At 49.6% G+C, this 25,929-nt stretch overlaps 1 protein-coding gene and 1 long non-coding RNA gene across 5 annotated transcripts in view; one reads left to right on the top strand and one right to left on the bottom strand.

Moving 5' to 3' along the window:
• Positions 1 to 5,082: 5,082 nt before the first annotated feature.
• On the top strand, positions 5,083 to 10,233 carry LOC120885892 (uncharacterized). The gene is made up of 2 exons (XR_005728663.2): positions 5,083 to 7,687; positions 9,108 to 10,233. It is a non-coding gene; the product is annotated as an uncharacterized LOC120885892 (long non-coding RNA).
• A 387-nt stretch (positions 10,234 to 10,620) lies between these two features.
• Sfxn1 (sideroflexin 1) overlaps positions 10,621 to 25,929 on the bottom strand; it is a 39,416-nt gene continuing 24,107 nt past the window's right edge. For 2 of the 4 annotated variants that reach the window (XM_078052718.1, XM_078052730.1), the window contains 7 exons: positions 25,702 to 25,777; positions 25,104 to 25,189; positions 24,064 to 24,191; positions 21,714 to 21,763; positions 15,431 to 15,480; positions 14,841 to 14,888; positions 10,621 to 12,687 (listed from right to left, as the gene is read on the bottom strand). In XM_078052718.1, coding sequence (XP_077908844.1) covers positions 12,591 to 12,687; positions 14,841 to 14,888; positions 15,431 to 15,480; positions 21,714 to 21,763; positions 24,064 to 24,191; positions 25,104 to 25,189; positions 25,702 to 25,777 — 535 coding nt within the window. In that variant the 3' untranslated portion in view covers positions 10,621 to 12,590. The other 2 variants (XM_078052723.1, XM_078052726.1) reach the window with 2 other exon arrangements.

The raw sequence follows: 25,929 nt of genomic DNA, 5'->3' as shown, positions 1-25,929 counted from the left end.
TCCAGGTGTCTGCGGCTGGTCTTAGCCAAGTCCAAGGCTTGCAGTGCAGCCTCTCTGGATCTAGCTTTGTTCCGCTGACAAATGGTGCCAGAAATGGGAAACAGCTCCCTCTCAGGGTTGTGGGGGGAATCGATAAACTAATTTGCAGGGAAGCTCTGTTATTCTGTAGCCTTTTGTCAAGATAATCTGAATGCAGGACCATTCTCCACTCCAGTTCTAATATACAAATGGTTACTTAGGCTTCCTGACCAAGAGGAGGGAAGTTCTCCAGGGAGCCCCTTGGCCTCTGTGTCACTGAGCCATTAGCTCGGCCTTTCAGAGTCTGGCTCTGTCCACTCACCCAGCAAGTCTCTGGCCCACTTCCATTTCAACTCCGGTGGAGGCCCGATGCCAGAGTCTTATTTTGTGAATTTGAACCCCAGCTCTGCATCTTAGAGGCTCTGGGATCTTGGGCAAAAGTGTCTCACTTTTGTTTCCTACAAAACGGGGGTATTGATATCCAATTTCACGAGATGCATGAGGGTTATGTGCTCAGCAGTCTGTGGGACACAAAGTCCTGAATAACTGGCCGCTTCTCTTCTTTCCTCTGCACTGAATCGTGGAGTCTGTTCTGAAATTCGAGTGTCCTAGGTAAGAGACAATGGAAATGGGATTGAGTTGTCCTCATAGTTGGTGACACTTCAGTGGGTAGCACAAGATGGTCACCCTGTGATGCGTGCTGGCCATTAGATCATGACAATGGTCACTGCGGCAGCGGGGACGGACGGCCTCTCCCCACTCCCTCTTTCCTCTGAGATGGCTGGAGGCTGACCACACTCTCCACCGCACAGGCAGCTCTCTGCTCTGTGAGGGCTTCCTTCCTCATGCTCATGCACATACATGTCCTGTGGGGCTTGTCACTGCCTCCCAGGGTGACCTTTGCAGACGGGGCTGGGAGCCTATGGACACCTGCTTGACTTCCAGCCTTCTGAGGCGCCGACTCTGGGTTCCCAGAGGGCCTGGGTTCCAGCAGCGGGCATCCCCTCAAGACGAGGGCTTTCACTTTCCCCTGTGCTTCCTGGGAGGGCCTCATGAGCCCACCAGGACCCTCTTTGAGGAACCCTGAACAAGAAGGTAAATGTTGTGGGTTGGGTTTAGAAGTGTTTCCCCCAAAGCTTGTTCTTTGCAAGAAGGATCCCCAGTGCAGGAAGGTTCAGTTGTGGGGTTTTCAGACCCTGATTAGACCTGTGGCCTCATCAGTGGATGGATTAATAACCTGAATGGACAACTGTGTGGTAACTGAAGGAGGCGGGCGTGGGTGGAGGCAGTAGCTTACTGAGGGCATGATCTGGGGAAGAGATCTTGTCCCCAGCTCCTCCCTATCTCTCTGCTTCCTGGCAGCCCTGAGGTGAGCACCTTTCCTTCATCTTCCCCTCCCGCCATGATGTTCCACCTCATCTTGGGCCTAGAGCAATGGAGGTGGCCGACCATGGACTGAACCTCTGGAACTGTGAGCTCAAAACAAACCTTTCCTCCTCTGAGTTGTTCTTGTTGGCTATTTACGTCACAGAGAGGAAAAGCTGACCCCTCGGTAAGTAAGCTATTTCATGTGCTGGTTCCATTCCAGGCCTGTGCTGAGTATTGACAGACACCCCTGTGTGTGCTCCTCACGGAAGACCTCTGAGGGTCTCTGTGGCTGTCCCTGTTGAGAGCCACAGCCCAAGCGGCCCCAGCAAACTCCAGCTGATTGGCTCACAGCAGCCCCAGCACATTTCCAGCTGATTGGCTCACTGTGCCCCAGCAAACTTCCAGCTGCCAGCTGATTGGCTCCTCTGTGGGTGATGCTCATTGGGCTGTTTCCCTGCCCTTTCAGACCATTGGGGAACTCTTTTGGCTCCGCCTATGTGACTCAGCCAATCGGCCTCAAGAGCGGGAGGAGTGGGGGTTGAGAGGCTCCCCAGAAGCTGGTGGTGGCAGTTGGGCTCTGAGGGAATTCCTGAAGAGCTCCTGTGGTGCTGTGTGGCTCGTGAATTGTGCCCAGCCAGACTGCAGCAGTCCCCACTCGGTGGCTGAGAAAAATCAGGGCTCTAAGAGGTAAGTAATTTTCAGTTCCACACAGTGACTTAGCTATTTTACAAGACAGAGCATGTGGTCCAGGAGCCATTGTGCCTGGCTGGCTCCAGTCCCACAGGTTTCTTCCATCCACTTCATACGAGGAGCCCCAGATTCAGAGGAGGCTTTGTGGCCAGCTCCTTGGAGAGTAGGAGTGAGCAGAGAGTATCTGGGCCATAGAGAGCTCTAAGTCAAGAATCCAGGGTTACGAGGTACAAGTGAAATCGGGACTCTGAGCAATCAAAGGGCTAATGACACCTCCCTCAGGTCCCTGCCGAGGCCATTACTGTGTTCCTGTGGTATTACTAGAGCTAAGAGGTAAATTCTTTAATGAAGGCTACCAAGTACTGACAATTCCTTCCATCTAGGGAAGAGCTCTCAGCCTCCTCCCACCTTCACTGGGCTGAACCACATGACTTACTTGAGTTAATGCAACATCCACAAACAGGTCACAAACTGGACAGCAGTAAATCTTGGGATGCTGTCCTGAGGTTGCCATGCAAGGGCTGGTTTAGCTTTGCAGATAAGAGACTGCATGGGGGAGCCTGGCAGTGCCACAGCCTACAGAGAGCTCCAACCGCCATGTGAGGCTGCCTCATGCTTCCCAAAGCCACATGCAGCTGAGTGAATGAGTCCAGGAGAAACTAGCATGGAACAACCCCGCCAACCCATGGAATCAGGAGAGAGCATAAGTCCTTGGTGTTTCAACGCACCATGTTTAGAGTGGTTTGTTATGCAGCAATAGCTAGCTGGTATACATGCAGCAAGAGAGCTTTGACCCACAAAGACCTTCCAAGGAGAAAAGAGAAGCCTCTGAAGTTTTTGGTCCACTGAGGACCAAAGATGTTTCCTAGGTATTGCCCTCCATAATTGCAAGGGGTCAGGAAAGTCAGAAGTTCACATCACAGAGCAGAATCCAGATAGTGTCTCTCCTCCATCCTTCTACTCACAAACTATGCCTCCCAGCATCAGGGAAATGAGACACATGAGCATCACTGAACCAAATGTGTAGCAGCTACCAAAGACGAGAGGAATCCTGATGTTACCGCAGGTGAGCTCTGGGGTCATGCACATCTGCAGGGATCCAGTGTGACAGACTGCAGCCATCTTGGTCATGACCTGGCTGCATCCCAAACCCCAGGATGAAGTCCTAAGGCAGTCAGTCAGGCACGGTGTGCTGGCCATTGACACCTGGACTGTTTCTTAAGGATGTTGGGCAGACTGATGGTTCTGAGAAAGGCCAGGTACCTGTCTGCTGGCTGAGGCCCGTTTTGTCTGGCTTAGCATATAAACCCCTCCTCCTGCTGTGGAGCGTGGGGTCCATCTGCATTGCTGCTGTCCAAGACATGTTTCTGTCCACTGTGTGATCCTGGGTCTACTTGCCTCCCGCAACTCCTTCCATCTCTCTGTGCCTTCTGCCATTAGCAGCTTGTTCCCTTATACCCTGATGGGATTCTCTAATCCCCCCACCCTGCCTGAATGTGTGTTTGTTTGTTTGTGTGTGTGTGTGTGTGTGTGTGTGTGTAGGGGAGATGGGGGAGGAATCTTCTAACAGATCCACAGGAACTTAAGCTTTCAACATCAGTCATGCTATTTGTGTGTGCTTTGTTTTTATTAATTAATTAACACTTTCAGTGCTCACTTATTGAGGAGCAACCATGTGCCACAAACCCTAGAAATCTATCAGAGGAAAAGGATTCCTAATTTGTCCCAAAGGTGAACCAGGAGCAAAGCCAAGATTCTTCTCAGAGAGGAACTTAGAATGATCTAAATTAGGGCCCTAAAACACTAACTCATGAAATACAAACTAAGACATTTCAACTGAAAGATGCTCACAAATTAAACTTATTTTCTTTTTCCTATATTAATGTAATAGGTGTTGCTTATTGTGAAAGTACAAAAGAGTAAAAAAGACAAATAAATAGCACTTGCAGTTTCTCTGTCACTATTAATATTTTGGTGTTCTTCTTGGTTTCATTCTTGTTCCAAAAGGAGTCATTTGAAATGGGCTTTGAAGGATGAATAGGAGTTTACCGGGTAATCAAAGATGCAAAGACCTTTCAGATAGAGGAAATGGCATGTGCATAGACCCAGAGATGTCAAACAACATGAGCACAATTCATAAAAGCTGATGAGGAGGGACAGGAGGTGAGGTACAGAAAAGGACACTGACCTGGATAGGCTGGGATGTGGTCAGGGGAGCCCTCTAATGGCAGGTTAAGGAGCTATGCATTTCTTTGACAGGCAGTGAACAGAGACCAAGGGCTTTAGCAGGGAGTAGGAGTGCTCGGGCAGCATGGGAGGTGGGCCAGAAAGGGGAGTGTAGGGGCAGGAGCCAGCCTACCCTCAGCCTCAGGGACCAAGAAAGAGATGCCTGGGATTCTCAGTCCTTAGTGGAGAGCTGCTTCTTGTGCTGACAAGAGTGCAAAGAGATGGGCCTGTTGCTAGGGTGCACACAGGTGCCCTGCAGGATACAGACCCGTCACCAGGTATGAAGGTATGTGTTGGGGGCAAACCCCAGGTCTCATTCCAGTGCATGGAAATGACAACAGAGCAGAGTCGACCTTACAGGGGGGTTGATGCAACTAAGTGAGAATGAATGTGAGGCTCTTGCACACCCTGCACATCCAGAGAAGTGCCAAATACAGTCAGCTGTGTCCCCATCGGCATCATCATCAAAATTGAAATGCTCACATCCAATGACCCAGCAAATCCCTCTTCTGGGAGCCTGCTGCAAAAACACCACCCAGGATATAAAGCTGCACACAGATGTTTAGTACAGCCACAGGAACATGGAAATAACCTAAATGCCTATCCTGTAAACACAAATGTTTGCATATGTACACGCAGGGCATCGATGGGAGCAAGTTGGACACTACAGTGACCTCTGTGAAATGGGGCGTTAGGGGCTGGGGCTGAGCAAGGGGAAGCTTCATTTCATCCATTTTTGTGTTTTACTAACTTTTTCCTCCCCTCCTTTTGGAACTGGGAACAGGACCCAGAGCCCCACATGCTAGACAGTGTGCACAACGCAGCTGCACCCCCAGGAGTCTTCTAGGCCAGAGAGGCTGAAGCATGAGGCAGAGACAGGACAAGTCCAGGTGGAGCAGGGAGCAGGTGTGAGCCCCCAACAGAGAGCGCTGAAGCCTCCGGACGTTCATTCTTCAAGTTGCAAACTCTGTTCACCCGGATTCTTTTCAGAGCCACCTTCAGCAGCGGCAGGCGAGTTGCATCTTGGGAACATCTGTTGCTGGCCTTCACTGAGCAGTGCAGGTTCCCCCTCCCAGGCTGCCCCACCTGGAGTCTCAGTTGTGTGAACTTGGGGCAGATGTGGGCTCTGCCCATCCCTGCTGTGAGAGCTGGGCTGAGAGAGGTTTTGGGACTGTCGCAGCCAGCTGGTCCTTTGGCCGGAAGCAGTAGAGAGCCTCATGCCCCAGCTCATTCTGCCCTTGGCTGATCGGTAGCAATTTCATCTGTGAATCGGGGATGACCAGAGCAGCTGCTTCATGGGATTGTTGTGAGATTAAATGCAGTGCTGTCCAGGGCAAGATAGTGCTCCTTGGATGCCAGCCACCACGCTCTGTAAACTGGGGCCCACTGGAGGCGGAGTGGATTTAAGTGAGATAATGTAGTCCATATGCCTAGCTCTAGGCTAGACACTCTCACTATTGCATTGTGTTTTAAAACACCACCTGGCACTCTCAAAGTCACCAAAACACTCCAAACCATGTTTCTATCACTGGAACAGAAGTTCTCAATCCTGGTTGCAGCTCAGAACAGGCCTGGGGAGCTTAAAATACTGATCCCCAGTATTGAGACATAGTTGGTTGGGGACAAGAGAACTTGCTCCTCACCCAGGCAGGGATGTCCTCTTCATGCTCAGCAACACTTAATGATGACTTTGCTTCCCACCACTGCCCCTCGGGGCGCCCCCTCCCTCCAGAACAGCCTCTTTCCTAGTCTCCACTCACTGCTGTGGGGGACCCTCAGCCACCGCTGTCTCTGCTTCTCTGCTCCTTGGTTGGGACCATTCCTGGGTTGCCCACATTGCCTGGGCCAGGGTAAGCCCTTCTCTTTCTCACAGACCTTCTCTCTGCTCTAGAAGTGGATTCCCAGAACCTCCCCCTTTCCCCAATTCTGGACCAAAATCACTATTCCAAGTTTGTAGCCCAAGTTTGATTTTTTTTCCCTATTTCAACAGAGTTGGTGTTTTCCACTCTATTTTTAGTTATTTTTTTAAAAAAAATTCTTCCTTGATTAATACCATCTTTCCCGGAGATGTTATTTTTGCAATCATAATAAAACATTTTTAGTATCAGAATAAAAAGCATTTTGTTACAAATGGGAACAAGAGGGCAGAACTTCCTGATTGCAATCAAACATGGACTCCCTACACTGGACACCGGCTGGGCAGTCCTCCTGGTTGCTGAGCTGATCCTCCAGCTACACGGCAGTGGCCAGCTGTCTGTCATTGCAGACATCATTGCAGAGAAAGAGAGGGACAAGACACGGAAACCAAGGAAACCCACGGACTGGACATCAACTTAGGGCCATCCATTTATTGTTTTTTAATCTTTTTTTTTTCTTTTTTGGGGTACTGGGGATTGGATTCGGAGGCACTCAACCACTGAGCCACATCCCCAGCCCTATTTTGTATTTTACTTAGAGACAGGGTATCACTGAGCTGCTTAGCTCCTCCTTGTTTTTGCTGAGGCTGGCTTTGAACTCACAATCCTTCTGCCTCAGCCACCCAAGCTGCTGGGAGTACAAGCATGGGCCACTGCGCCTGGCAAATCTTCACAAGGTTGTAAGTTACATTCATTGTCCCAACTTTACAACAGAGGAAACTAAGGCTCAGAGAGGGGAACTAGCTTGCCCCACATCACAAAATGAGTAAGTGACAGAGGAAGGATTTGACTTCTGCTCCTATCATGCACAAAGCCCTTCAGAATGAGCCGATGCTGACGTCCATGCCTCTTCAGCGGCCCCTCAGGAGCCCCATGGCCTGCCCACAGGTGGCATTGCAGTCTGGACATATCCTGCCATACCTGCCTCCAGGCGTGGACTTCCCCATTTCCCAGAGGCTCGCTGCTGCCCCCTGCTCCAGTGAGGAAACCCTAGGCATCCCTCTGGAGCCAGCTGAAGTGCCATCCCCAACGCCCTGGGCACCCCCACGGCTCCCCAAGTAGGGTCCAGGCTCCTCTTCTGTAGCCTGTGTTGCTGCGGATGGCAGCGAGGGCAAGGAGTGGTCCACCTTTGTTGTGTGTCTGCCCCGGCCCCTCTGCGCGGACCCAGGTGTCCTGTACAATGTACCCGAAGAAACGCAGGGGGAAGGGGGAGACAGGAGCTGGTTCTCGCCTGTGGATGGCAGCCTGCTCGCCCATGGGTTGTCTTGTCCCCGCCCACCCGCTGACTTCACTTGGGAGATGCGCATTCGAGGCGGGGTGGTGGTCGCAGGGGCCACCTGCGGGCGACTTGGAGCTGTGTGCTGCCGCCGCCATCCTGCGGGCGATGCTGCGCCCTGGCGTCGCCGCGGCTCTGCGGGTCCGAGGCGTGGAGACCGAAGCGCGGTGCTGCCTGGAAAGGACCCCACGAGGTACTTGTTGCTTCCACTGTTCCCAGGGGGAGCTGGAGTCGCGAGGGGCCGCGACTGCCTCTATGTCCCCAGGACGTTTGGGGGTGGGGGCTGAGAGTCCGCCCCAAGGCTGCTGTGTCCAAGCCCTGCTATGATGGATGGATCGCTGCCCACTCCTGGGAGCAGGGGAGTCCAGGGCCTGCCTCCAGTTACAGCTGGACTCCGCCCCCCCAGAACCTGATGGTTTCTGATGAAAAAATAGCGAGTTCAAAGCCAGCCTCAGAAACTTGGCCAGGCCCTGTCTCTAAATAAAATATAAAACATGGCTGGAATGTGGCTCCGTGGTTAAGCACCCCTGGGCTCAATCCCTGGAGCCCCTGGCCCCGAGGGAGGGAAAAAAAAAAAAGGAATAGGAGTGCATTCTAGGAAATGCTTCCAGAAACTGTAAAGAAGATAAAGATTGTCTGGAAGCTCAGAGACACCAACTGTTAACCACATTGGTCTATGTCCTTCTAACTGGTCTTTTATCGTGTCCATGCATTTATTGGGGATTATGATGTACATAGGGTTTTTTTTTTTAAATGGCAGTTTGTATGTCTTGAGCTCAGAAACAGTAGAAAATATGTAACATTCGACAAGAATAAAGGAGAGAATGTAAAAACCACAGGTCATCCTACCATCCAGAGAGCCTTTCTTCCCAACTTAGTTTATATTTGTGTCAATCAACTCTAATGTCTCTGGCTATGTATATTTTGCAAGAATCCAAATAAAAAACATCACATTCTAAAGAAAAAAATTTATTCTTTTATTTTGTATTTCTCAATAGAGCATATTCACTTTATCTTTTTCCTGCCTGGAAATTTCTCACCATCTTCCGGACACATCTGCCAACCTCCCTCTTCCTCTACCTCCCTCCACTTCCCCAACCCCCTCATCTACATGGGTGCCACTGGGGGAGAGGGAGCGGGAGGTGGGGGGAGCCGCAATCCTCCATGAATGATAGTGTCCACTTCTGTGGGGGGACTTCTTAGGGGTGAAGCTGCTTTAAGAGGACAAATGCTTTTTTTTTTTTTTTTTAAAGAACATTATAGCCACACATTGTAGCTGGGTAAATGCTAACAGAACCTTACATGCATGGAATGCCATTTCAGTTCATGTCCCCCCTTCCCTCTCCTCCTGCCTCCCCCTATTCTCCTTTCTCTGCTCTATTGGTCTGCCTCTCCCTAATCTATTTATTTTTAATTGGTTCTTTGTACTTATATATAAAGGTAAAATTCCCTGTGCTGTATTTATGTATGCACATGATTTTTAAAGAATTCATTCTGCATTTCCTCCCCTTTCCCATCCCTCCCCTCTCCCTCTCCTTCCTTTGCCAGATTCATCTTCCCTAAGCCTCTGTGATAACCGACACTTCCCTCTGTCTTCCTTTATTTTACTCTAGCTTCCACCTATGAGAGAAAATGTTCAACCTTTGATTTTCCGAGACTGTCTTCTATCAATTGGCATGATGTTCTCCATTTCCATCCATTTGCCAGTAAAGGGCAAGTGCTTTTATAAACTTCAATAGCTACCACCAAACTATTGCAGAGAAATGGCAGCAATTTGCACTGCAGCAGTCGTGAGAGTGCCTGTTTCCCAGGAGGGTCACCAACAAAATGTTGTCAAGCTTCTGGCCCCTGGACTCACACAGCTAGCTGGGTTTAGAAGAAGTGAGCGGGGGGTGCACTGTCGGGTCTGGTGCCTGCCTCCTCACACTCAGGAACTTCTCTCCATGGTGCAAGGGAGAAGTGGTATTGTCATTTCACGGATGAGACACTGGAGATTTGGAGGGCAGCCTGTCTGCCAGGTCTGTACTCATCATCCCGGCCAGTGTCTTTCAAGCTTGAATGTCCTTTAGAATCCTAAAATGGCTTGTGAAAAGTAGGCAGGGCCCTACCTCCAGAGTCTCAGATTGAGAGAGTGTGGGATGGGGTCTAGGACAGGAAGTTCTGAGTTCTTAGAGATGCTGATGCTGTAGTCCAGGGACCACCTTTTGAGAATCACTGTTCCTGCTCTCCTCATACGGGACCCTACATAGACATGACCTTGCTGATCTACTCTTGCCCTTGGTTGGGTGATCATTTGAACTCTGCATGTTTACATACCGTATGCATGTGTATAACTGGAACTTTCAGGGTCTTCCAAATGTCTCAAGTAAGTTTGTGACTGATGATGTGCTTCCTCAAGACTGTTTCCCCAGCTCTTAATGGAGATGATGCTCAGAGGACACCACAAGGGAGTCACAAGGAAAGAAGGATGCGAACCACACTTGCAAGATTGGAAAGGCTGTGCTAAGCTAGTTGGAATGGTTCCCACTGATGGAGAAGCCATGATTTTTGGAGGAAAGCACAGGGCTACTCCCACTGAACGTGGCTGGAGGCACTCGGCTGTGGGGCTAGGGTGTCACCGTGGTCCCTTCCCAGCCACACTCTGGCTTTGCGGTTCAGTTATCCAAGGTGCATCCCAGTTCAAAATTACTAAAAGGAAAATTCCAGAAATAAACCACTCCTAGGTTTTAATAACTTTTATGACATCTTGTTGTAATTGTTCGTTGTTATTAGTTATGACTGTTGATCTCTTACTGGGCCTGATTTATGGATTAAACTTCACCGTAGGTATGAATGTGTCAGGAAAAAACAACACAGCAGCCACCAAACAACCTACCTGAGGCTCAGAACCACTGATGTTTTCAGATATCCACTGGGGCTCCTGGGAATTGTCCCCTGAGGATAAGGGGGTTGACCATATGTGGGGTTCAGGAAGGCAGGACACTGGGAGTCCAAAATAGGAATATATTTCTCTTGAAGGGATAACAGGAATATTTTTTCATTAGGAGTTCCTAATGACACCACAATTATTAAGTCTGCATGGAAGGTAGCAGCCACTAGGACACACAAATTGTCTTGTACTCTGTGTACATATAAAAGAGAGAATTTATTTTCATTCTGAGTTTATTTAACGTTTTGATCAGTTGAACTGAAATAATACATTGACTCCAACACGGGCAAGACGCTGGGCTAACACTGAAACGGTAACTGCCAGTCGGTGACAGCTCACCATCCTGACTCTACACCTTGTCCACGGAAATTAACTGTTTACCATAATAAGCTTATTGCATTTCATGTGGATTGTTTCCTTCAGAAAAGGTATTCCTAAAAGATGGGTTCATTTGTTCTTTTTTTATAAAAAGTGATTAAACCATACAGTTAATATTTCTACATAGAAGCATTAAGAGTCTGAAGCCTCAATATCCAGGCTTAAAAGGACAAGCCTCAGCTTTGTGGTGCCGTTCCCCAGTGGTTTGGCTGTGTCCCCCCAGTGTGTGCCCATTCTCGGGAGCCGGCAGGCTTGCAGCCGGTTGCTGGACCGTCACAGAGTGCAGGCTCTGCCGGCGCTGGGCTAGCTGGGGGGTGGACTGAGAGGAGCGGGCACAGCCTGGAGGCCTCGGCTTCTTACCAACAGCGCTTTCATGGCACGGAGATCTGCCTGGAATCTCAGGCTTTTTGTTGCTTTTGAGAGAGAAGCATTGAGGGTTGAAAGTCTGCCCAAGGCCAGAATGCCATGGGGAAGCGTTTTGCTGTGACAGCAAATCCTCAAGCAGGAGATTCTAGCGGCACCAGGGAAGTCAGAGCTTTGGATCTGCTCAACCTTTCAGAGAAAAGAGGAACACAGACACAAGGCACCGCAGCTTTTCTTTATCAAGAAACTGTTTGCACACACTGTCAGGAGAAAGGGCCCATCAAAAGTAAATCGTTTCTAAATATTTTTTTACACTCACAAATCTCTGAATTACAATGACATTGAAGTACATTGATGAACAGGTGCCTTGGTGAATATCTACAGACTGGAAATCATCGGTTACATTACAGACTCGATGGGAATGATAGAAATCACTACCGTGATGTAAACAGCGGCCCGCGGTCCAGCCTTTTCAAACAGGAAGGAATGTAGGTACCATAGTCAAGTAAAACTCACAGTTACTGATTTATGCACATGTTAACTCTGTATCTTTCTGAAAGCCACAGAGGTCTACAAGGATGGCAGGGTGAGCCACGCAGGGAAGGGGACTGTCACTTCTAGGAAACCAGCCAACCAGATTCATGCTGTCACATAGCCCAGGCACAGAACACACTTCCAAAATGAGACATTTGCTATGGTTAAGCTGCTTGATCATATGATGGAAATAACTGAATATAAAGCCAACAACTGCAAAGTAAAATCAACATGTTTATAAGAATAAAATGCAATAAAGAAAATGCACCGACAATATGGATGTACCTAACTGTCGGTGGTGGGGGGTGAGATGCCCCACCTGGGGCTCTACTTCCGGAGTCTGTGAAGGAGCCTTTACCTAAAGTTCCAAGATCTGCACCACCTACTTCCCCCTTGCCCTCTGGCACACAGGAAGGAAGCAGCGCTCCCTTAGTACTGAGGGTACTCTGCCTGGGACTTTTGCCTTCCCAGGTCACTGCTGGGATCTCCTGGATGGAAACAGAGTGGGAATGACACTTGATGCTTTGGATCACCTTTGCGCTGACTGAGCATCTATAAATATCTACCAAGCCTATCCTAAGTGCCTACTCTACGCCTAGCAGTACCTTTTTAAAACCCTTGGCACAAGGCGGGGTATTGTCTTTGAGAAGCAGTCACTGTGAAAGCTACAGGGGGGTGTTCTCTAAGTCATCATGATTCAAACGTGAGGGAGCCGACAGGTGTCAGGCCACTGGCTCACACCACAGGCAGCGTCCTCAGCAGCAGCTTTATTCTTAAAGGCTAACGTGGAGTTTGGAGAAGCCGGAACCCAGGCTGACCGGACCTTCCTCACGACACGGCTACACAGGGCTTGCAGCGGGCAGGATCAGCTGTCGAGGTTTCCGTCCCTACTTTACAGTCCCTTGTTAAAGTACACGCGCTGCAGCTCAGGATGGCTCTCTTGGATCTTGGCTCGCAGCTCAGCCTCCAAGCCTGTCACACTCATGGAACTGGGAGGGGGAGAAAGGACACGGTTACTTTGGGGGCCAAAGTGTGAGACAGAACTAGAAGAAGTGGGGAGAGGAGGACATAGGTCTGGAGACCCAGGGCTGGTGTAGCAAAACAGTCTTCCCAAGGCTGCAAAATCCAAGTCCAGCACCTTCCACAAGATGGACGGTCACTAACAATCACAGAAACGCAACTCCCAACACCTCATCCTTAACCTCTGCTATTGCTAAGGGCTGAGCAATCTGTGGAAGTATGCAGAGGTGACACTCAGGCCTTCTGTGTCGGGGAAGCACCGTGTGGCCATGCCACCCCCCAGGAAAACAATCCAAATTCACCACTGACAGAAAGATGTGATCACTCGGCAGGTGTTCAACACCAAATATGTGCGTGTGCTAGCACACCTCTGTCTACTGCGCAACAACACCCGCTCCCGCAAAACTTCAGGGAATACCACAATGTACCAGAAGGAAAAAAAGAAAAGAAAAAAGGAGAGAAAACCACACAGTGGGGGTCAGTGGCCATGCCTGTGATCCCAGCTACTTGGGAGGCTTAGGCAGGAGGACCACAAGTTCAAGGCCAGCGTCAGCAACTTAGCCAAGACCCTGTCTCAATGTAGAATAAAAAAAGGGGGCCTGGGATGTGGCTCAGTGGAGAGCACTTGCCTAGAATGTACCAGGCCCTGGGTTCAATCCCCAATAACAGGGCAGGAAGGCAGGAGCGATTCGAATGCATTATAGCAGCAAATATATTAAGCTTTATTTGTTTTACATATACGTATTTGAGATGTGGTAACATATAAGCTGAAGAGTCAGGATATGAATTTGTATGAAAATGTGTAAAAATAAAAGAAAAAATGTGAATATAGAAAAAAGAACTTGGTAAAAAACCCCACAGTGGCTATTTTGCACACAATGGGACCGTGAGTAACCTTGATAATGACAATGATTCCCAGGTATAGACCATGTGCTCTTGGAGAGCCGGACCCTGGGACGTGAGCGGCTGTGGAAAACTTCTCACTTCTAACTGGAGTTTAAATGTTGGGAGGAACCCAACAAAACCAAGGCTAGGTGGGGTTCTACATCTGGAATCCCTCCGATCTCAGAACTACAGACACTGCTGTTCTGAAGGTTCCTGGGTCCCTCTTTATTATCCACACACAGTATGTCCCAGCCCCTGCGTGTGACGGCAGCCGACAGCCACTGGTGCACATGTGCCATCTACCAGAGAAACGAACAATTCTCAGGTTGAGCCCCAGATCTGGGGGTTTGTGCAATGGATGGGGCATGAATCTCCCAGGTAGAGATGAGGAACATCCTCTGCCCTGGTTTCCAGAACAGTCTGAGGCACCCTCTACAAAGCATGCCTCTCTGTGGCTAGGGTGATGAGTTCCCTGCTGTGAGAATTAAACCTCTACCCACAACCTGGGTCAAGGACAGAGGAAGAGCAGGCAAAAGGTGGCATCTGTGTGGTGGGGGGACCCTGAGGAAGTTCCTTCCAAGGTTGCCCCGAACCTACCTTGCAAGTCCAGGGCAGGAAGGACCTGCTGGCCATGAAGGAAAGAGCAAGGCAAAGGCAAGGGGTGTGGACATGGAGGCACACCCCAGAGCAGAGCCTCGAGCCTTGGCGTGAGCTGAAGGGGAGGCCTGGGCGCAGACGCAGCTGATCCTGCACCAGCCAATTCTGACTTACATCACAGCAGACCCAAGTGCAGCTTGTGATAAAGGCACACGCCCAACAAGCTTTTAAGGAAAACATCAAGCGGGAAGGAGGGATATAAAGCAAGCCCAGAAACTCCCCAGCCAAGCGCACACGCCCAGCTGGGGCTGAAGTCCCGTGCCTGCTCTACAGCTGCCCTGGCCTGTGGATGGACCCCAGTGAACCACACTTGCATTTGATGATAGCAAATCTGCAAAGTTAACCTCTTATAAAACATTGGCACATTTTTCAGACTCAACAGTAGGGGGTGGAAAAGAGCCGGAGAGGGGCTTGGCAACTAGGACTGGGTGGCAGGGGTGCCTGTCTCTCCTCCTGGAGCCCTTGGCCTCACTGTTTCCGTGAGTCTCAACGCCCTCATCCACAAAGTGGAACACTAGCCTTGTCTCCCACTGGTCTCTAGGGTTAGGACTCACAATCATCCCCAACAACAGAGACAGACCTTTTCTGAGGAAACAGGGCACAGCACAGGGGCGTGGCAAACACCAAGCTTAAAAAAAGAGAGAGAGAGAGAAATCAGTTTTGAAATGGTCAGCTTCTCAGATTCTTCTTTTATTTTATTTTTGTAACAAACCCCTTTCTTTCTTTAAAACATTAGATGACCTTACAAAAAAAGTCCTGTTCACATATATTTTATTACCTGAATTGCCCAAATAATGAAGGAAAATGAACCAAAAGGAATCAAACTAAAACCAAAGAGATAACAGAAATTTAAGAAGGTCCCCCAGTCGCCCCAATGGCTGTGGGTTTCTGTAGAAGCAGCTTACTTCTCCTCTATGAGCTCCGGAGGTCCTGGTCTCCTCTCCAAAGCTCTGTCCCCCTGTGTCCACCCTTTCTCTTACCTTCATAGGTGGTGTCTTTATTTATTTATTTTTTTAAAGAAATCGATTATCTAAAAGAAATCTCTATGCTAACTACCCCCTGGCTGATCACCACTCACAGCATGTGGGTATGAATTATCACACTGCTCCCCACAGACATATGCACAATTAAAAACCAAATTCGTTTTTTTGAAACGCATCTCCTGCTCACCAGAAGCCCACGAGGCCAACTTGGATGGGTGCGCTCAGCCACGGGAACCTCTGTGGAGAGACACAAGACCGTGAGTGCTTCCGAGAGGCCCCAGAGAGCGTGCCTGCCCATAGCCAGAGGGACGCTCTCACAGCACGGGACCCAGATGCAGGGTGGTTAGACGGCTCGGGCAGTACGTGCATTAGTGTTGACTTCGGGTGGCCCTGCGGTCTGTTGGGAACACAGGTGCACAGTCCGAGGGCTGCTTACTGTACAGGGGCCATAGGTAAACAGCTACCATCTAATTATGATTGACCTCCTGGCTGGGGAGACTGTACTGCCTGATGTGCTCCCTTCCAGCCAGCTCCTGGAGGTGGGGAGAAGGCAGGTAGCTCCCAGGCCCTGCCCGAGCTTCAGTGTCCTTGCCAGGATGAAAAACAGGCATCCTCGCGCTTCTCAAAGTGTGTGGCCAAAGAGGCACCAGAGGACCTCAGGGAGCACCTAGAAGTGCCCGGGGCAGGGCAGAGACTAGCAAGCACCGCCAGCGGCCCTCGCACCTTCCGCTCTCGGTTTTAGTAAACGTCAGTATGGCCAAAACTCTGTCTGGTATAAAATTCGTTACTGGTCACTTCCTTTTTAGTGAAATACAAACGTTGTTAGATCTTTAGTCTTCAAAAAAGGAGCAACACCAAGAACGAAGGCAAAGAGCACGACACACAGGTTATGCCCGGAGGCCGGGAGGTGGCAACCAAGCCTGAGGGGGTCTAGACCCTCAGCCACAGAGAAGGGCCAGCACTAGCATGCGGCAGGGAGGCGTACCCTGGTCCCCACGGAGACTCCTCCAGCGAAGAGGAACAGCAGGAGGGTCAAAGTAAAGGGAGAAGGGCAGGGACTGGAGAGAAAGGGAGAAATGTCGTCAAAAGGAGACAGATCCACGCAGGCTATGCAGAACCCCTGCCTTCAGACAGAAAGGACAGAGCAGGTGCCACTGAAGGTGGCTGTGTCCTGGGGAGTGTGTCCTCAGCAGCTCTGTCTTTATGCCAACAGCACAGAGCATGCAAACCCAAGTGGCTGCCACACCACCAGGTGGCATAACCCCATGGGACTGCCGTCATCCTGGTAGCCCATCACAGACAGAAATGTCCTCTTATAGCACAGGACTGTCTCGGGCAACTGGCTGTCTGATGCAGGGTTCCCGTGAGGAGGTGGCGAATCTCACCCAGATGTCCCTAGACATGTGACACCTGGGCAGGCACACAGCCTTGGCAATGGGTGGAAGCCCTTCCAACAGGCGTCTCCATTAGCTCATGTGGTCTTGATTTTAATTACTGCAATGACGAAAAGTACTTTTTTTCTTTGTATTTTTTTTTTCCTTTGGACTGGTGGTTGAACCTGGGGTTGCTTTTACCCCCAAGCTACACTCCCAGGCCCCCACCCCTTTTTTGAAATACCAAGTTGCCCAGGTTGACCTCGAATTTATGATCCTCCTGCCTCAGCCTCCTAAGCTGTGGGGTTTAGGTGTGAGCCCTGTGCCTGGCTGCTGGTTTGTTTCCTGAGTGAGCATTGATGGAGTTCTTCATGCATTCTGGCTGCAAAAATTTCCTCCCAGTCTGTTTCTTGTTTTTTTTTTTTTTTTTTTTTAAATCTTCTGAACAGTTTTTGAAGAGCGGAATTTTAAAAATTTGATGAAGGCAAAATTTTATCATTTTATTTCTTGACTGGGCTTGAATTTTGGATGTTGTTTAAGGAGAGACTTTGCTAACCAGTGCTCCATATTTTCTTCCACTACTTTTTTATGACCACAACTTTTATATTTGTTTTCTATAAACATTGAGGGCTTATTTTTGCACATGGGTCTATTCCCCACGTATTACCAATATCCCTGCCAACCTAAAATGTCACAGCTCTCCTACCAGGTGTCATGCTGTGTCCTCAGGAAGCTTGTGTAGACCACATGTATGGCTGGTTCTGTCTAGGTGATTGCCCACCTGCCTCAGCTGGGTAACAGTCCCTCTATGCTCCATGCTGTAGTCACCGTGCATGGTGACTACAGTCACCTTTTGTCTTGGGCCCCTCTCCTCTACCATGCTGTCTGCTCCTGAGAGCGGGGCTCGTGCCCTGCTTCTGTGACTCAGGTCCCTACCACGTTCCTTGGCATCCGATGGGTACTCAGGAGAGGGCTAATGAATAAACAGTGACTAAGAATGAAGAAACAAACACCACCATCAATCAGCACAGTCCTGAAAAGCCATCGATCGTTATTAAAGGGAACAGAAAAGAACCACATTTAAAAGGAACAAGAACTATTATAGGACCCAAACTATACCAATTTTATCCCCAATGAGAGTGTCAGCAAGAGTGACCTACGTTAAAAGTGACAACCAGGCCCATTCTTCTAGAAAACTGTTTACAAAAGCACCATGATTTTAGTCAGTGGACTTCTTGGTAGCTGTAAAATTTTCCATGAGTCACCTGCCCATCCTGGGTACCTCTTCCCAGTGCTCCACTTGGGGAAAGAAGGAGCGTAGGGAGGATGACTCATGTACTTGCTCCCCACGCACTGCCGTTTAAAAAGCCCGGATTGCTCAGTTTGTTGGAGTCTGCAGAGGAGGGTGGTCATGCGCAAGGCAAAAGCCCAGATCAGTGCGTCCTTGCAGAGGAGGCGCACCTGGAGTGGGAGCCAGACCCAGGCAGACTCTGCGGCAGGGGCACGGTGTCCCACATGGGGAGTGAGCTCTGAGTCTTATAAAAGGTGTGCAGTGAAGCCCCCTTTTCTAAGCAGGGTGTGAAAATGCTCTGCCCACTGAGAAGTGTGGACATGGATAAAACCAGCTCTGCAAATATGGCAGCTGTTACTCTACTGTTTGAAAAACCATATCGATGCCCCTGGTTTGTGTTCATTTTAAAACTTTTTCTCCCTCTGCAAAATGTTTCAGAAATGGCCCCTATCCAGCGAGTCCCAGCCTCACCTCTACCTGGGCAAAATGCAGCATTTACCTGCAAGGTGCCGCTGACCTGGGAGTGGTGGGGTGTGAGGGACCCCGCTGCGCTTGGCTGTTACTTTTTCAAAGCCACTTCTTCCACTGGAATCTGAAGTACAGCAGCCACCAGACCTCCTGTGGCCAGGGAGGGGCTCAGGCAGACCCCTGGGCTATTCAGACAGCCTCTCTCCTCCACCTTGCCATAGCGCTCCAAAAACTTCAGCGTGGGATGGGGCGGGCAGGGGCTCCATGGAAAGAGTTGAGTAAGGTGCACCCTTTCAAGTTACAATGACAGCTCAGCTAAACCACACATTACAGGGGTGGGGAGAACAGTATTTATTCATCTTTCTAATTTTGCAAAGGATTGAACAGTGTGGCCACAGTGGCCTGGGATGCAGGTGTCATTTGGTAGGTTCTCCCACGTGAGAAAGCACCAGGATGTAGCCACAGTGACTCCCACCCGAGGTGGGAGGAGGAAGCGAATCTCCCCAGGGACTTGCTGTTCAGCGTCAGTGTTGATAGAAATGCAGACCCATAGAACTTCTGGACTTCCAGCCATGGCCAGGCACACGTCAGTGGCTAGAGGACCTAGGGTCCATTGGCTGGAGCCAAACTTGGCCGAATAATGACCTGCTGGTGGTGGCAGCTGATAAGATTCTCAGCCTTGACTCCACAGCCAGCCTAAGGTGCCCTGCCAACTGGATGTTGGGGGCATTTGAGAGGCTGAGACAAAGGGGCAGGAAAAGCTTACATGCTGAGGATGCTGCCACGGAAGATGACCTCAAACTGACTTCCACGTCACCTGCAAAACTCTTGAGGATGGTGGCCTGGTTAGAGTACTGGTTAGACCACCTTTCTCATTCTGGTCTTGCAAAAGCTGTTACTTTAATGCCACACAAACAAAATAAGATGGCAATTCCCAAGTTTTTCACACAGCTGGAAATCTGTCTTGCTTGCAAAGTGTGATTTCTCTTAAATGTGGCAGGAGAAGAAATCTGCTTTATTAAGTGTGCCTTCTGATTCCCTGCTACTTCTAAAGTCATCCATGTTGATACTGATGAGTTAAGGGATCAAAAGTTGCTTGGGTCCGCATACTGCAGACCTAGGGACTTCCAGGATCCAGAGAGCAGACAACAACCCAGGGCATCAGTGGGGTGACCATCGGATGCGGCAGCTGTTACTCTACTGTTTGAAAAACCATATCGATGTCCCTGGTTTGCATTCATTTTAAAACTTTTTCTCCCTCGAAGTCTGAACCACCTCTTCTAAGTCAAACAGAGATGGTCAGATGGACGTTTTCTCAGGTTTCTTAAATCACGAGGATGTCAAACCTGATGGATTCCAGCTGACCATTTCATGGGTAGTGCTTAGACAAGTGTTGCCCTAGCCTATAAATGAATCCTTTGGGAGCTTTAAACCATTAATCATTCCCAGTCTTGGCACCAGAAAGAGATTTCAGCAAAACTTTTTTTATGAATCTTCAAAATACAAATTTGTCAAAGCAGAATGTGAAATGAGCCCACAGTTACAGTCTGGTGTGCACACAGTCCCCCTTATCAACAGGGACCCTCCTGACCCCAGTGGGCGCCTGCAATGTTGGGTGGGATAGAACCCCACACACCACATGCTTGCTTCTCCTGTGGGACAGTTCAGACACACCCATGGGGCAGTCTGTTTTCTGAGTTAGGCACATTAAGAGATCAACAGTGATAACTAATAAATAGAACGACCACATAACAATACACTGTGATCCAGTGGCCAGCATCACTGCTCTGTGCTTCAGGGCCATTAAGCAGATTAGGGGTTACTTAACACAAGCACTGTGGTACCATGACTGTCGATTTAATGACTAAGATGGCTGCTGAGGTTACTGGGCGGGTCGTGGGAGCAGAGTGGATTTGCTGGACACAGGGCTGACACTGCCCAGAGGGCGTACAACTTATAACTCATGAGCTGTTTATATCTGGAATTTTCCACTTAGTGTTTTTGGACCACAGTTGACTACAGGTAGCTAAAATCATGGAAAATAACACCAGAGACAGGTGACTGCTGTTTCAAGAGATTGCTGCTTGAGTATAGGTGGAGCTGTTGGTATTTCTGTTCATCTAGTGATTAAGGTTGTCCGAAACCTAGGGATGGGACTCGGATTTTTGCCAGTCAGCTTCCTGGGGCAGTGCAGGGTCTGTGGACTTCCTCTGGGAGCCGTGCAAGGAGCAGAGACAGTTCGTCACTGCAGAGTGACTGTTCTCTGTGGCACCGTGCACACTGTCACGTAAGACTGCTAGGGCTAGCGGTTCCACAAACTACAGTGTGGGGAACATGATGCTCCATGTCTCCAAGGCTCTCAGGAACAGGAGAGGAGTGCTGGGGAGGGGGTCCCGGATGTGGGCTTGGGGCATCCATGGGCAATGGTCTGGGAGTGTCTGTCAAGTGAGGTGCTCACTAACATTGTTTTTCCGCAGCATTATATTCTTGGCTTATTTTTCAAAGCATAGACTTGAAGAGAAAGTGCTCACTTCCTGCTTGCCTCAGTTTCCCTGCTGGGGCCCCCAGAGTGAGATCCAGGAACATGCCCCTGACCTCACACGGGAGGTTTGGTCTGTGAGTGGTGGCCTCTCTCCAGAGCTTCCCAGTGGCCCTTGCAGTTACAGGTTTGCTGCTAACACTCAGAAGAGCTCACCCCATGGGACCTGCCGTGTTCACCACAACACACCTGCCCTCGCAGTGAGGACCTGGGCCACTGCTCCAGGCAGGCCAAGCCACACCAGCTTCCCAACACAACATACCCTATTCATCTAAGAACTGGGAAACTGAGGTGGATCAAAGTGGTGCTTACTCGCATGGCACAGCGTGCAATCCAGGAAGGACGCTGGCAGTGGGCCGAGACGTCCCAGTTACAGCTTCAGTTTCAATCTGTGACAGCTTTAGGCCTTCAGGGCACACAGCTGATAGATAATGAATCATCTATACACAGCAGGGTCTAAGTCCAGTTCCCCAAATTACATCTTCATTCCTGACACTAACGACAGGGACCTATGGACATAATCCAAACTCACGCCTATGGACATAATCCAAATGTCACCTGTTGTGTCCACCTAGCTGGGACACAATAGGTGACAAGCAGCCCCCAGGACCCTCTCAGTGGCAGTGCTCTTCATTTAGGAACACTGCCCTAGACATCTGAGGTCGGAATGGAATGTCCCCAGCAACATCACAGCGTTTACATAAGTGCCCAAGAGACATGGACCTTCAGGTTCCTTACCTGCTGCTGGGGCAGGAGACATGGGGGGGGTGGCTGAGGAAGGGCAGCAGCTGGCACTCACCTTCAGGAAGGCCTTCTTCTCCAGAGTGTTCATGATAAATGGAGGGATGGCTGGGAGAAAGCACAGAGCACAGAAATCTCGACTGAATGACTGTTTTTGGCTCAAATTGTTTTTTCAAAAACTTGACAGAAGGCTTATGTCACTTGGGCTGTTTTTACATTGGCAGGGTGAAAACTATCTGTAGTGATTCTTTATTAAATTTAAATTTGTTGATGATGGCCCACTGTACATGCATCAAACGACTGTATGTTGCATGCATCTGTCCAATTAAACCAATAATCATAAGATAAATAAACTTAAATTTATAAAATTGCACAAGTTCGCAAAATAACATAATGCTATCTGCCAGCTGGAAAGGTCTATAACCTTGAAAGGAATTCTACACTGAGCTTTTAAAAGGCAACAGCATGGGCATCAGGAGTGATTCCCCCACAGCCTTCCTTGAGTGTCCACCATGCATGCAGGACAGCTGGGGGATCCTGCCCGGAATCATGCAGAAGTCGCTTTGATATGGGCTGGGTGGGCTACCTGTGAGCTGTTGACCTTGGTAAGGCTGCCTGATTTCTCTGGGCCTCTGTGTTCTGTTCTCCTGTCTATCAAACAGTGGGCATTATGTTAAGCTGGTGGCTATGACTAGACCTTGGGTGCAGGGGCAACATCTGGGACCTGGGTGGCAGCACTGGCTCATTAGCTCATAGCTATCCATGTATTTAAGGTCACACCAGCTGTTTCAAGGCAGCTGACAGAAATCCTGGGTTTCTTTCCTGGAGATCAGTGTTTACAATAACCAAGTTGCTGGAAATGAACTTCACTAGGACTTACGGGGGGTAAGCCTAAACCCAGAGCACGCCAGGACCATAAGTGGGAGTGGCCATATGGTTCCCCAAACCGCGGGAGCCAGGGCTCAGCAGGCGTGTCCAGGCAGCTCTGTGGCCTCCTCACAGGTAGCAACAGGGTCTGGCTCTGGGCTCTGGGCCTGGAGTTCACACTGTGGCCTCCTGGGTGCCCCACAGAACACCCGGCATCCCACATGGCAGTGGAGGTGCTTGTGTGGAATCAGACAGGCTGACCTTTCCCAGTCAGCTGGAAGGCAATCACAGCTGGCCTTGGCCCTCAGGGTTGTGGGGGACCCTGGGGGTACCCAAACCCTGGATGTGCAGGTCCCCTGGAGAAGGTTGGGGCCCATGCAAGTGACCTTCCCACCTCCTCCTGTGTACTTAAGGTCACCTCGAGTTTACATGTGCCGCCTGGTACCATGTCCATCTCTGTGAGCAGCTGTCATGCTGAATTGCTTAAGGAACAACGACAAAGGTAAAATCCTGCCATGGTCCATGCAGATGCGTCCTCTCTGCGGGCTCATCAGGGGTGCAGGGTGTGTGGCTGTGTTCAAGGCGGCCTTCACACACCCTCCCCGACTTTTGCTGCCTAGTCCTACTTGGCTGCCGAAGAGCATTCACGGTGACAGAAGGGATTTAGAAACAGCCGCAGGCGTGGTGGGAAAGCCTGACAGTAGCTGATTAGGTAGGCTTCATCTGAGAGCTTCCTCTTATAGCCAAGTGCTCTTCGCATGCAGCTTAAGTGATAAAATTAAACACATGAATTTCTGTTTTGTTTCATTTCTTTCAAAGACTGAGTGAGTCTGGGAACCTTCTCTAGGATTCCTGTCTCAAGGCAGCTTCCAGCCACCTTACGATAAGCAGGACACTCTCAGAGGAACTAAACACAATGCCGGCTTTGTGGCCACACTAGCTCCAAGCCCTAGAGAGAAAACAGTCACTTGGCACACACTAACAGCTGTTCTAAGCTTTCCCACGTATTCTGTGTTCCCAGGGTTTCCAATGGCTACAGATGAATCTTCAGGAGAAGTTATTTGTCTCCATTAAGTTTTGGGAATTCTAAGATTTACACAGATCAAATTCCTTCTCTTCAAATCCTCACCACTTGCACCATGTCACATGGTCCAAACACCCAAGTGCTATACAAACTTTGATGCACAAAATTATTAAAAATATTGCACAAAATCTTTAGAGCATGTGCATATGAGTAAATTCCATGTTTAGACAGGTAAACATCTTATCCCCAAGACAGCTCTCATTTTATGTAGGCAAATTTTTGCCAAATTCAAAGAAATCCTAAATCTGGAACACATTTGGTCCCCAGCCTTTGGGATAAGGAATACCCCTGCACTAGGTATTTATTTAGTTGTTATTTTCTGCAGTTGCCACCAGAGGCAACTTTCCCACAGGAGAGTGACTTTGCACTGCCTTGCTGTAACTAGGACATGAGAAGGCTCCCCAAGCCTCCACGTACGGGGTGAATGAAGGGACGACGGAGACGCAGTTCCACTAACCCATGCCGGGGGCCGCCATGAGAATCCTGGAGATGACCACCTGGGAGATGGCCTGCTGTGCTGCGGTCGCTGACTCGCCCAAGCGGTTCCCGTTGTCGTCGGTGACTGGAATGCCAGCTTTGAGCTCCCTGCAGAACCAAACACAAGCAAAGGTGCCCATGTATGCCCTCCTGCAGCAAATGGGACAGCATTCGCTGGCAAGATCAACCCTGCTGCATCCAGAGCCCACTCAGGCGTTACTTTTGGCACTGACAAATGTATTTTTTAAATGCCATAAACAGGTTCAGTCCCCTCTAACAGACAAAGGGAAAATAACACTATCACACTTTAAAAAGGTGTACCCTTTCCAATAACAATATGCTCTGAAGACTAGATGTGCTAACTTGAGGATAAGGCTGATTTCCATGCTCACGTACAGACCTGAGCAACTTTCCAAACCAGGGGCAGATATAAGGCAAGGCATGGAGTCGACTAGCTGCACGGACACAGTCTAGACCACAGCTCTACTGGAGAGGCAAGATGAGGCACTAACACTAAAACTCCAACTGTTACCCTGTTTTTCGTTTTCCATTCCAAAATGCTTTTTCTCGCTCTTTCTTCTCCTTTAATTTTTGCCAATTCTAAAAAAATACTTTCAAAATACAGATTAATATTACTTTAAGCTCCAAAAGAAAGTCCCAAGGGAAAAAAGGGAACCTATTTGGAGAGTCAGCTTCTCCTGCATAGACCTTCTTTGTCTAACCCAACCTCAACTCAGTGACAGCTCGAGCCATGTCCTAAGACCTTGGTTACAGAGAGCGGCTGAGCTAGCCTCGGCCTAGGCTCTCACCAGCCTGCTCTGATAACTGGCAGCCCACGGCCAGGTGTACTGCCCCATGCACCTACCCTCATCCCAAGCCTGAAATACTTTGAGGCGCATTCCAGATCACGCTTAATTTTATCTGTACAGTAAAAATATATTTTGGGAAATTTCAGTGAAGCCCATTATTACAAGAGATGTCCTGCCAGTGCAGTCCTTTGGGAGTGAAGGCCTGCCTTACCTTTGACGCATCAGCGGGATGTTAATACAATTGGCAGCAGCCACGGCAGCAAAGGGCACGAAGCGTCCTATGAGTGGCGACACGTGCTGCAAGAAGGTGACCGGCAGCGTCAGTTCCCCTCCTGTGGCCAGATAGGCTCCCAGACCCTCCCAGACATGCTGTGAGCCCCGGGCATGCAGACATACAGCCACCAGCACCTAAAAGTGTTTTCCTTGGGGAGTTTTTGCTTTCCTGGCATGGGCATACTGGGACAATGCACACCCCTGAGACACATCAGCAGCTTGGTGTAGCTGAAGGCACGTGGGCTCTAGAGTCCCAAAGTCCCAATGTTTGAGTTCAGATACTGCCTCCTTCAGCTCTTCAGAGGATGCGGCACTCAGAGGTTAGTGCACAGGGCCAGGCACAGGTGACTGTCCTGACTGGTGCCATTGGTGATGGCCCTTCCACACTCACAGGGGATATAATAAAGCATGCAGCTGCAGATAAGGGTGGAACAGCAAAGCCAGGACCAGGACATTCCTGAGAAACACCAGAAGACTGGGGCCAGAGAGGTGAGACTGCACCGCCCTGCTCTGCCACCAGATGGCAGCCCGAGTACCTTGGTCAGCGCGTTCAGCCCCAGCGCTGTGGCCACAGCCCCTGTGGTTGCAGAAACATAAGCTGTTCCCAACTCACTGAAAAGGAAAAAGGAGATCACATAAATGACAAGTGCTGTCAAAAAACTGGCACTTGGGCCTGAGGCTCAGTGGTAGAGCACTTGCCTAGGACGTGTGAGGCCCTGGGTTTGATCCCCAGCACCACATAAAAATAAATAAATAAAATAAAG

Source organism: Ictidomys tridecemlineatus, chromosome 1 (assembly GCF_052094955.1).
Source record: "Ictidomys tridecemlineatus isolate mIctTri1 chromosome 1, mIctTri1.hap1, whole genome shotgun sequence".
NCBI classification, from domain to species: Eukaryota; Metazoa; Chordata; class Mammalia; order Rodentia; family Sciuridae; genus Ictidomys; species Ictidomys tridecemlineatus.
The sequence above is the reverse complement of the archived record's forward strand: the minus strand, read 5'-3'. Positions and strand labels throughout refer to the sequence as shown.